Below are 12491 nucleotides of genomic sequence, written 5' to 3'. Positions count from 1 at the left end.
TTCTCTCCTATCCACACTTCAGAAAAGAAGTCTGTGGAGCTCTGCTGCGAGTCTAGCGGGCTCACTCTGACTCAGTTCCCCTGGGTCAGAGCCTGGGAGGCGGGGCTTTCCTCTGAGAGCATCCCCGTAGTCGGGGTTGCAGCCAGCCATCTCGCCCTAAGGTTGCTGTGACCCGGGGTGAGAGGTGCTGGCAGAGGTCTCCTGGAGCTGCAACCATTTAGAATTCCAGGCTCTTCCTCCCACTGGCCTGGGAAAGGACAAGCCCCAGAGCTCATAAGGTAGTAATTGCCCCAATTTGGGGGCCGGGCCGCTGTGGGGCTGCCTTCCTTCACGACTACTGTCTTCAATCCGGAATCCTATCGGGATGCAGGGAGAATAGATTGGAGTCTCAAGCCCATGACCCAGCCCCCAGCCTTTCCACCCGTCGAGTTTGACCCCTGTAGTGTCTTTGTTTTTTCCATATAAGTTGGTGCCACTGATGTGATGGTTGGGTGGGGGGGTGCGGGGGAGTTGCGGAAAGTTGACCGTAACCAAGAGCAGCCAAGAGCAGCCGTTCAAAAGAGCTGATTCTCTAGCTTTCCCGGCAGTCCTTTGACTCCATTTTCTGTTCTGCATTTTTGATTTAGCAAGAAGCAAACATCCTTGGTGCCCTTGGGCACCTTTTACGCCCTTCCGAGCAAACTTCATTCTTTCACGGCACGTAGGCATTCCCATCCTCGCTCACAGCTGAGTGGATCGCCCACCAGCTGCCCTGACACCCTGCTCCCTGCTCGTTCAGGTTAGAGTGAGGAGGGGAAGGGCGCTGCCCAAGCCCCAGTGAAGAAAGCCTCGCCGGGGACTCGCTGCAAGCCCAGACACAGCCCACCGGAGCTCCCCCCTCACCTCTGTGCAGAGCCGGGAGGATCGGAGTTGCGAGCAAAGCCGGAAACAAAAGCCTGGGAGCAAACCTCCCATCTGGCGGAGAGGCAGCACAAAGGTGCTGCTGCATGATTTATCACTGGAGGTTTTCTGGGGCTGGGGAAGCTCCTGGCCCTAGAACCTTTTGGTGGAGGAGAGGGTCCCCCACCGCCTCCCATCTGGGTGAAGGGCCAGGCAGGTACAGGGTAGAGAGACACCTGATTAGCAGTGAAATAAAGACGCTTCTCAGAAAAGGCAATGGCACCCCACTCCAGTACTTTTGCCTAGAAAATCCCATGGACGGAGGAGCCTGGTAGGCTGCAGTCCATGGGGTCGCTAGAGTCGGACACGACTGAGCAACTTCACTTTCACTTTTCACTTTCATGCATTGGAGAAGGAAATGGCCACCCACTCCAGTGTTCTTGCCTGGAGAATCCCAGGGACAGGAGGCCTGGTGGGCTGCCGTCTATGGGGTTGCACAGAGTCGGACACGACTGAAGCAACACAGCGGCAGCAGCAGCAAAGACGCTTCGAGGTTGGAAGGAGCTCCAGTGATCTCTCCTTGCTCAGTTGCTCCACTTCCTGCCCGGCCTGCAGGGCAAGGGGTAGGGGAAATGCTCCGAATAGTCCCCTCCTTGGCCCCAGCCTGGGGAGCCGACTGTCACCATGGCCTGGATGAGGACGAGAGATAGTTTTTCTGTTGGGTTGACTACGGCCTGCTGGAAATCAAATACAGATGCTGGGTTCTAATAGCCATACATCTAGCAAATAAGAAGGGCTTCCCAGGTGGCTGAATGGTAAGTAATCTGCCTGCCAAGCAGGAGACGTGGGTTCAATCCCTGGATTGGGAAGATCCCCTGGAGAAAGAACTGGCAACCCACTCCAGTATGCTTGCCAGGAAAATCCCGTGGACAGAGGAGCCTGGCAGGCTATCAGTCCTTGGGGTCGCAAAAGAGTCGGACACAACTTAGCAACAACAGCAACAAAGCAAATAAGAAAGGAGAGGTTCCTCCTCTTTCCACTCCCCCCTCCCCACAACCCCACACTTACCTGCTGTTTAAACAAGAAATTTCAGCCACAGGTTCAGAGAAGGAAAAAAAGTGAATGGCTTTAAAATATACCTCCCCCAAATGAGAATTTCTGCTCCTCTGGGAGTGATCTCTGGCGACCATTTTTGCATAGCAAGTTGGGACATGTAGTCCAAAAATGACAAATGGACTTCTGGGGCAGTTAACACTGGTGAATCTCTTTTCTGTATTGCCGGCGCTGTGATAAGTGTTAGCATGTTTTATCACATTTACTCCTCACCGTATCCTTACTAGGAAGATTCTGTTAGATTCCTGTCTTACAGACGGGAAGGTAAGGCTTGGGCCATTTGCTGTCATACAGCTAGTGAGTAACTGCCCCAGGATCTGAACCCAGAGCCTGAGCTGTTAACCCTCTAATCCACACTGGCTCTTAGAATAGACTCTTTTATATCTATCCTAAACCAGAAGACCCTGATCAGGACTGGTCTCTGTTTTATCTCAGATTGACCTCTCCTCTCTGTTTTCAGTCTTCATCTTCTCAGAGAATCCCAGTGCATAAAGAATTACCTATCGGGTGCTTTTTTTTTTTTTTTTTTTTGATGGAGGGAGGCTTTAAAAAGCTCCCAGGAGATGTGGTTTGTTGCTCTTTGAAGCCATGTGTTATCCTGTGGGCCTTGGGTTTTGAGATGTAGGGGGAGGGGAGAGCAATATTCTGAGCAGCCTCTCAGTGAGCACAGCCGCCTCCAAGCCCTGCTGGATTTGTGGAGTCTTGTTGACTGAGCTCCTGGGCAGGGTGAGGAGACTTCTGAAGACCTGTACGGAGACACAGCTACATTACTGGGTTGAGAGAGCAGATGCAGATGGAGATGGTGGTATTAACAGCAACAACAACAAAAAGTAGCTGCTATGATGTACTTTGTATGTATTATTTCATTTAAACCTCCTATCAACCCTATGAAATGGGTACTACCACCACCCCCATTTCACAAAAAAGGAAACGAATCCATGTCTAAGTTGCTCTGAAATTTAGGTTCTAAATGCTCTTGTCTATGCTTGCCTCCTAGGAATTGGATGATGACAGATTAGGTAAGGATAAAGGATGCCATGTACTTCAAGCTCCCCCAGAGAAGGGCCGTAAAGTGGGACCGTGGTCACAGGACTCTCCCCCGTCTCTTCCTGAGGCCACTTACGCCGCCAACTTAACACGTGGGAGCAGCACTGCAGCTTGGCAGACAGTCGAGTTTTTAGACGTCTCAAGCCCTGAAATATTAGGGCTTAATCAAGGGGTGGCTGGATAAGACAGGCTGAGTGAGTCAGATTCTGTAAAAGTAATAGTAGGCGCCGTCATTTATTGAGAGCTTAGTATATGCTAAGGGTTTTTTATGAATTAACTAATTCAATTCTCATAACACCCATGGGAGGTAGGGGCTCTTATCCCAGTTTTCCAAATGAAAAGCTAAGGTAGAAATTAAATAACATGCCCAGGTCCGATGGCCAGTAACTAGCTTCGTTATGTTCCTGTGTTCTTGACACTATGCTCTTCTGCCTCAAAACTTTGGAAGCTGATCTTACTTCTTTTCTGTGTTTGAAACTGGCAAGAGAGGACTGAACTTGCTGGGACTGATAGTCATGTGTCTCATGGTGTCACTTTTGAGAGGGCCCTCAAGGAGAAGAGTTTATCAGATAGATTTTCAAACTAGGTAAGATTGGCCTCTAGGGATCAAGAGACAGAGATACGGAAAGTTATGGACGTCAGTAACTCAGCCTGATAACACAGCAAATGAAAGGAACTCTTTTTGGAGAAAGGAGTGAACTTAAACTTTGCCTGGATACAAGTAGGTAGCCTCTTTAAAAAGAAGATTCTTGCTTTCTTGAGTATAGGGTAAGTCGGAAATAACCACTTTTATTACTCATGTTCTGGGCTTCCTCTTTTCCTCTGACTTCAGCTCTCACAGGATTCTCAAGGAATTTGTTTTTTTTTTTTTTTAATTTTACAAACTTATATGATCCATACTACAGGCAAGCATTGAGCGACGCACTGAATACAGATACAAAGCTCCATATCATACAGTTCCAACTGCCAAGAGACTTCTGGTCTAGTAGGAGAACAGCGGTCCCACAGTGGGCTAAGTGCTGCCATAGAGGAGACACCAGGGGCCCCTGGGCACAGGGCAGACGCTTTCAGTTAAGTCAGGCTCCACGGATCCAGGTTGGGCAGCATCAGGAAAGGGTTCACGTCCTGGCCTCCTGCTCTCAACCATTTTCCTTGTTTGGTATTGGTTCCAGAGTTTTTTTTTTTTTTTGTGCAAGGTCTGTCCTCTCAAACAATGGCTGTATAGAAACCCGGGTCTCTCCTGACTCCAGGTGTCTCTTGGGTGAGACCAGATCCATTTCCATGTGGCTTTTGGCTGCTACCCCTTTCGGTTATGTCAGTTTTGTCTTGCGGCACGGGCCTCCCTTTCAGTGGGAGATACTGCCCAAGTAAGCTGAGTAACCTGCCCGAGGATTGGTCTCTTGATTGGCCTGGGTGTAGTTTAAGGTCATTTCAAACAACTTATCCTCATTAAATAAGGTTTGTATCTTCATCATGGCTGCCAGTTGATAGAAAAGAAGACAGCATTGGAGAAAAGAACAGTGTTTAAGAAAACCATTCCTGGTGGCCCAGTGGCTAAAACCCTGTGTTCCCAAGGCAGGGGGCCTGGGTTTGATCCCTGTTCAGGGACCTAGATCCCGCATGTTGCAGCTAAAGAACCCGCATGCTGTGACAAAGATGGAAGATCCCAAATGCTGCAACTGAGACCTGGTACAGCCAAACAAACAAATATTTTTGAAAAAAAGAAAAACGTCCTTCACTTATATGAGTGATGCTCTCTCCCTTTCCCATTGTAATCACTTCCAGGCTGCGAGAGCTGTCATATCCCTACACTCATAGGACAGCCCTTAAGCCTTCTCATTTCTTGTTCAACTTGAAAAAGCTGCTCTGTAGCTGTGTATAGTCACTGGACACCTTGGGCCTCCGGGAAGGTGTGGTCCCTCCTGAGCTGAGCGTTCTGTGAGGTGGTGAGGAGCAGTGCCTCTCCAACTTGAGTGTGCCTCAGTGAGAAGCTTTACTGAGAGTCCGGATGCTGAGACCATAGTAACAGAAGAATATTGGTCTAAGGATCAGAATGGGGCTGCCCTCCTGGCTCTCCTACTTAACCTATGACCTCGGCCAAAGCAGATGACTTACCTGTTAAAAGGGTACGGCTGTAATGATTAAATGAGAACACAAGTGTGTGTGCAAAAGTGGCTTGCAAACTGCTAAGAGAAGCCGCGGAATTTAATCATTTGTTGTGTGGAGTCCTGCCTTTTTCTGGACCAACACAATACTGAGGCGCTCATTCAGAGGACTAGGGTTCCATACTCTCCTTGCTTCGCTACCTGACCTTAGGGCAAGGGGAATGGGCCTTTAGCCTTGGCAGTAGCCAGAAGGAGGGGTCACTGCTTGAAATCCATAAACTGTCTGTGCATTTGCTAAATGAGACTGCAGAAAGAAGGACTCGGAAATTCCAGTATTACCAATTCCCTTTTTGGATCTCAGAGATTTGGAAACTCTCATAATAGCAATACCATGTATTGGGAGGCAGGAGCATGAGGGGGTTAAGAGCAGAGGGTCTGGAATTGACCTGCCTGTGTGTGAGTGCTGGCTCCAACCCTTAGTATCTGTATGACTTGTCAACAGACTACTCCTCCCTGGGTCTCAGAGTCCTCACCTGTAAGATGGTGATAATAATAACAGACACCTCCCAGGACTATTGAGAGCCTTCAGTGATGTAGCATAAGAAAAGTATTTTAGAAGAGTATTTGGAGAGCACATGGTAAATATTCAGTGAGTGGTGGCTGTATTTTTATAAAGCTTTCGCTGTGTGCTGGCCCTTTTTTGTGTGTGTGTGCTGGCCCTTTGCTAAGAAGTTTACATGGATTTTTAAAATTTAAAACATTTTTTAAAAAGAAAAAAAAAAGCATTTATTTATATATTTGTCTGCACGGGGTCTTAGTTGTGGCACTGGGATCTAGTTTCCTGACAAGGGACCAAACCCAGGCCCCTGGCACTGGGACTGCAGAGTCTGCGCCACTGGACCACGAGGGAAGTCCCAGATTATTTCTTTTGATCTTTACAAAACCCTTTGCGGTAAAACTATTGTTATTCCCATTTTATGGATGAGGAAACTGAGACTCTGGCATGAACTAACTCGCTCAAAGTTGTAGAGTTAGTGGTAGAACCAGGACTTGAACTCCAGCCTCTCTGACTCTGGAATCTATGTTCTCTCACATGTTCCGCAGTATCTGGTAGTATAAGCAGGTGGACGTCTCTCTTTCTTTCTGAAGAAAGCAGTGAGAAAGTGGTAGGTAACATGGCTGAGATTCGAGTTAACCTCCTAGGAAGGCCCTATGAGCACAGTAACATGTATCCCAAAAGCTGGATTACTGGATGATCAGGGATAGTGAACACTTTGGGAAGAGATCTTTTCCTTGTTGAACAGCATTAAATTTAAGGTCCCATGCCCTCTACGGCCAAAGCAGACTTGCAACGTGGCTGGGAAATAGTGTTTAAGGCCAGAAGCCCCGGGGAGCGCTCTAACTGAACCCTTCTTGAAATGAAGACCGCGTCTTGCCACCCGCGGTCGGTCATTTGTTTCCTTTCTTCACTCACCATTCTTTCAGTTAAAAAGGGTTAAAAGCTGTCCTTTATGATCACAGCCAGGACTCGAGTAAAAAGGCAGAATTCCACCTCCCAGGATCCCAGAGGGGCAGCAGTTGTCCAGAAGAGCTGAGTCTTGGAGGATAATGTGTCTGTTTACCGTATGAACACCCAAGCCAAGAGTTTGCCTGTCGCCGGCTGCCTGACCTTCACATGCCAACGTTCAGATGTTGCTCTGACAGGCAGGAAGTCGTGCCTTTTCAACAACCAACTTGATGCCCACCGGATGGAATGCTTTGTTTCCAAGTCTGCAGGGGGAAGTCAGGACTTCTGCTATCACTCAGCCAAAGGGGGTTGGGGAGGCTAAAAAAAAAAAAAAAAAATCCCCTGAAGGCTCTTCTTTACCTACTGAATTCCTTTTTTTTTTTTTTTAAGATTTATTTATTTATTAATTATTTTTGGCTGTGTGGGGGCTTTTCTCTAATAGTTGTGAAGTTGTGAGCAGGGGCTACTCTTCCTTGCGATGCGTGGGCCTCTTATCACGCTGGCTTCTCTTGCAGGGCACAGGTTCTAGGCACATGGGCTCAGTGGTTCTGGAGCACAGGCCCAGCTCCTCCGCCTCCTGGAGAATCCTCCTGGACCAGAGATCGAACCTGTGCCCCTGCATTGGCAGGCAAATTCTTAACCACTAGCCTGGATTTCTTCTGACTTGCATGTAGCCTAAGATGCTGCTGTCCATGATCCTGGTACTCAGGTTCTTAGCTTCAAGGCCTTTTAGAAAAGAAGCTAGCCCCCAAATCCTCATGTCCCCACACCTCCAGCCTGCACTTCTGGAGCATCCTTGGTGTGCCCAGGCATGGATCAGCCTCTCCCACATTCATCTTCTCATCTAAGTCTGTGACTTTTTTATATACCAAGCTAAGGGGACTATGGTACTTAATACAAGGTAGCACAACTGGTCAGGGGTCCCAGCTCTGTCCGCTCCAGGTCCAGAGCTTTTTCCTCTTCCCCTCCCTCCCATGCCTTCTCCTCTCCATTCACCCCCTTACCCTGATCGCCTCCTTGGTGTGGCCCTGCTCCCTGCTCTGTGTGGTTAGCAGTATTTCTCAACCTTCCATTTACATTTTAGGCCGGATAACTTATTTGTTTGCAGGCACCTTCCTGTATGTTCGGAGGAGGCAATGGCACCCCACTCCAGTACTCTTGCCTGGAAAATCCCATGGACGGAGGAGCCTGGAAGGCTGCAGTCCATGGGGTCGCTGAGGGTCGGACACGACTGAGCGACTTCCCTTTCACTTTTCACTTTCATGCATTGGAGAAGGCAATGGCAACCCGCTCCAGTGTTCTTGCCTGGAGAACCCCAGGGATGGGGAGCAGCCTAGCCGACTGCCGTCTATAGGGTCGCGCGGAGTCAGACACGACTGAGCGACTCAGCAGCAGCCGCAGCTCTGTACTTTGCGGACTAATAGCAGCGTCTGTGGCCTTTATCCTCTGACTTCCATCCGCAGCGTCTGTGGCCTTTATCCTCTGACTTCCATCCGCAGCGTCTGTGGCCTTTATCCTCTGACTTCCATCCGCAGCGTCTGTGGCCTTTATCCTCTGAATTCCATCCGCATCACCAGTTACAACCCAGAATGTCATCACACATTGCCAAATGCCCCCCAGGGAGAAAAAAACATCCTTCACTGGAAACCACTGTGGCAGCCTATTCTTGCTCTTCATCGTTCCTCCCCGCAAAGGGGGTCAGTGTCTTGGTGAGCCCCATGGCACGGAGTCCTCTGGAATACTTAGTTATTGCTCTTCCATCCCAGCCAGAGTCCCCGAAAACAGTGCTTATAGCTGTGATGAGCTGATCACACTTAGAAAAGTTTCTCCGTCCTGCACTTGGGGAGACCTGGAGAGACAGGCGAACTGGCCTTGGAGTAGATGTGCAGCTTCTCCCAGATGGATTCCTGTGGCTTCCGCAGGAAGTCCTGCATCTTTTCTCGGGCAGCCAATTCCCTCAGCATGTGGAAGGTGAGGGCAAGTCCTCCGCTGAAGGTGGGGTGAGAGCTGTGGTCCTCCACTCCAGAGACATACGTTTTGCCTGTAGTTTCAGAGCTTCACAGATCATAAAGGCTGCCCACCCACCCCCCCCATCCATCTGCAGGTTAGGGACCCCTGCTTTCTGCTTATCATTGTCCTGGGGGTGGATGTGGAGAGGGAGGGGTCTAGGGAACAGCAGTCCTTTGCTTTTGGTGGGAATAGCAATCCACCCTTTCACTCTGGGCCCTGAACCCTAAAGCTGGCCCCAGGAATATAATGTGAAGTGACGATGGATGTCAAGGAGATGAGCCAAGAGAGGAACGCTGGGCCCCGGGAAATAGGAAAGGAAGCGGGGTGGCATTTGGGAGCTGACTCCTTCCCCATTCCAGCCCAGCCCGAGGGCAGCACCCAGCGGAGGGGAGGACAAGGAGAAGAAAGCAAGTGGGGGAGATGAGCAAGGGAGAGGTGGCCCCCATCCTTCCCAGCTGCAGCAGCCCAGCGGGTTAGATGAATGCTGGTGTGGGGGGTGGGAAGAGTGACCCTGGCAGAACCCTTTGTTCCAGCTGAGGCTGGAGCGGGGGCACCGAGCCATTCACACGCCATCCCAGGGCATCCTGCTGGGCACGCTGGGGAGGGGGCGCAGCGGCCGGTCATGGGACTTGGCCAGGCAGATAGCTGGATGCTCAATAGGGAAGCCCAGCTGCGTGCAGTGAGGGCTGGGGGCGGGGCAGCCCCTGCCATCCTTCCTCCGGGCCACGGCCAGGCCCACAGACAGGAAGGCCCCAGCTGGCCCCAGTCGCTCTGCCCCAGGGGAACCTGGTCCCCCTACCCTGTATCCCGTCCCCCCTTCTCCTGGTCGCCCCCCTTAGAGGTGCGCTCTGACTGTAGGACTCCCGGCAGTGTCTGCTGCTTCCTGCTCCTCGGTGTGACTTCTCATCCCCAGAGGGGCGCCAGCATTTTAATTCAGCGTCCGGGTCCTGAATAGAGGCAAAAGCATCCATAAAGCCACCTGGATTCAGAGGGAAGGACCTGGAAGCCTTTGTGCATTGGCCTCCTGTCCCTGGTTCCCTTTCCTTGGGACCAGTAGCCCTGCAATTGGCGTCATTTGTCTCTGGTCCTTTGCGGGTGTGCAGAAAACCCTGTCATAGAGGGGAGACCTGGGCCGTCTGTGAGCCCAAAGTCAGACAGTATCTTCTGGACTGTCTGTGCCTAGAGGAGGGGGACGGCACCATGACGTCATCCACATCTCCCCGCAGTTGTCTCCGTGACCTCCTGGGTAACAGTGCCCCTAGACTCGGCTCCTCTACCTTGCCCCACCTGGAATGGGTTTTGGTTGGGTGGGAGTTGAGCCCTCACTGGTTCCTCTTTTCTCTGCCCAGGACTGGCCAGCAGCCCCGAGTGTGCCTGTGGTCGGAGCCACTTCACGTGTGCAGTGAGCGCCCTCGGAGAGTGTACCTGCATCCCTGCCCAGTGGCAGTGTGATGGAGACAACGACTGCGGGGACCACAGCGATGAGGACGGATGTAGTGAGAACCCCTCCCCCTGCCCCGGGCTCTTGGGAGGGTGATGGATATAAACAGATGGGAGGTTTCCTCACAGTGTGTATGGCTTCAACCTTCCCCTGTTTCCCATATTTCCACATACATATAGTCAATAAATGGTAGCTTAGCTGGTAAAGAATCCGCCTGCAATGTAGGAGACCCCGGTTCGATTCCTGGGTGGGAAGCTCCCCTAGAGAAGGAATAGGGTACCTTCTTCAGTATTCCTGGGCTTCCCTGGTGGCTCAGATGGTAAAGAGCCTGCCTGCAATGCAGGAGACCTGGGTTCCATCCCTGGGTTATTGGGAAGATTCCCTGGAGGAGGGCATGGCAACCCACTCCAGTATTCTTGCCTGGAGAAATCCCCATGGACAAAGGAGCCTGGCGGGCTGCAGTCCATGGGGTCACGAAGAGTCAGACACAACCGAGCGACTGAGCACACCCAATATAGCCAATAAAACAGAGACTTTAAACAAGCACAGGAAAAAACAGCCTTGAATAGATCTCTGTATTTGTGTGCGTGTGTATTTGTGATGCATATTTGTGTATTTTTAAATGTGCACACTATACGTGGATGCAGACTGTTTATTTCTTACGTTGGTATTCTGTGTAATCCCACCTTTTTAAATAACATAAACTTGGTAAGAAATTTTATATTCTTGTTAAGTCTCCCCTTTCCCATAGTGTGATAACGTACGCCACAGGCTAGGGTGCCCTGGATACACGTCCTGGACGTGTAGCAGTATTGCTCCTGAGCCAGTTACGTGTCTGGGTTCTGGGGTGTGGCCCCCACCCCGGCAGCACCTACGTCTGAGGGAGGCTAATTAGTCTCGTAAGAGTGAAGCTATAGCCCGGACCTTATTACCCCTAACCAGTTTAGCTAATTGCGATGGTGGTAAATGGCTCACTTTCATGGAGCACTTTCATATGCATTATCTCAAAGGACCTCTCTGAGTCAGTTATAATTATCCCCATTGTACAGTCGGAAGAACCTGGAGCTAGGTGAGGGTAACTGGCTTGTGTGATAAAAGTAATGAGTTCTAGAACTTGACATCGAGCCCAGGTGTGTCAGCCATTATTTAATAAGAGGAATGGCGTGGGGCGGGGCGGGGTGCGGAATACATTTGCTTCTCTTTTCATGCTTTCCTTCACTGCTTTCCGGGTGGTTTTGAGTTCCTCGGACTCTTCTGTCCTGTGAACCCCTGAGGAAGCTCTCTCTTCTTAGCTGCTGTTTCTGCCTGGTTCTGTATTAGTGGGCGCCAGGGGCAGTTGGAGGAGCCAGTGAGGAGGGACCGTAATTCAGACAGAGCCAGAGGGAAAGATGGGGCCTGCCTGAGTAAGTGCCCCAGACTGACCCCTGTTCCCCTCCCGTTCCCGGGGCTCAGAGTTGCCCACCTGCTCCCCTCTCGACTTTCACTGTGACAACGGCAAATGTATCCGCCGCTCCTGGGTGTGCGACGGGGACAACGACTGTGAGGATGACTCGGACGAGCAGGACTGTCGTGAGTGCTGGGCGGGGCTGGGCGGCTGAGGGCCGGCTGGGCGGGGCAAGGCGTTTCAATCAGAAAATGAGGCCCCGGTTTTTCACCATAGAGGATAATGTTTGCTGTGGGTTTATCACATATAGCTTTTATCATGTTGAGGTATGTTCCTTCTATTCCTGCTTTCTGGAGGGTTTTTATCATAAATGGATGTTGAATTTTGTCAAAGGCTTTCTCTGCATCTATTGAGATAATCATGTGGTTTTTATCTTTCAATTTGTTAATGTGGTGTATTACATACACCCATGGCTGATTCATGTCAGTGTATGGCAAAACCACTACAATATTGTAATTACCCTCCAATTAAAATAAATACAAAATAAATAAAGAAAAGAAAAGAAAATGAGGCCCCAGCCCGTGGTCTTTGGCTGTTGTCCTTCCACCTCCTCTCTCGGCTTATCTAAGCCCCCCTGGAGGTGGGGGACAGCCAGCTCCCCAGCTCCCTAGGGCAGTATCGGAGCTGCTCTGCTCCACCAGGCTTCCTGCTGGGTGTCCGGGCGCTGACTGCTCTGTGCCCACAGCCCCCCGGGAGTGTGAGGAGGACGAGTTCCCCTGCCAGAATGGCTACTGCATCCGGAGCCTGTGGCATTGCGATGGTGACAATGATTGTGGCGATAACAGTGATGAGCAGTGTGGTGAGCGGTGCTCCAGGGGGGCGGCGGGGGACAGGCAGGGAGGCTGGTGGATGGCCTGGCCGAGGCAGGGGCAAGAGCCTCAGGGGCCCTAGCACTGCCCAACCCTTGAACTGCCTGGGTATCTGGAGCAGCTGGAGGAGAGCAGG

General features: G+C 50.9%; 1 protein-coding gene across 2 annotated transcripts in view; it reads left to right on the top strand.

The window, feature by feature from the left end:
- Window positions 1–12491, top strand: part of LRP4 (LDL receptor related protein 4) — a 53472-nt gene that overhangs the window by 4101 nt on the left and 36880 nt on the right. For both annotated transcript variants that reach the window (XM_070804176.1, XM_070804177.1), the window contains exons 2-4: window positions 10011–10157; window positions 11555–11671; window positions 12232–12345. In XM_070804176.1, the coding sequence (XP_070660277.1) occupies window positions 10011–10157; window positions 11555–11671; window positions 12232–12345 (378 nt within the window). The remainder of the gene's footprint in view (window positions 1–10010; window positions 10158–11554; window positions 11672–12231; window positions 12346–12491) is intronic.

Source organism: Bos indicus, chromosome 15 (assembly GCF_029378745.1).
Source record: "Bos indicus isolate NIAB-ARS_2022 breed Sahiwal x Tharparkar chromosome 15, NIAB-ARS_B.indTharparkar_mat_pri_1.0, whole genome shotgun sequence".
NCBI lineage: Eukaryota > Metazoa > Chordata > Mammalia > Artiodactyla > Bovidae > Bos > Bos indicus.
Note: the sequence above shows the minus strand (reverse complement) of the source record. Positions and strands in the feature narration are given on the sequence as shown.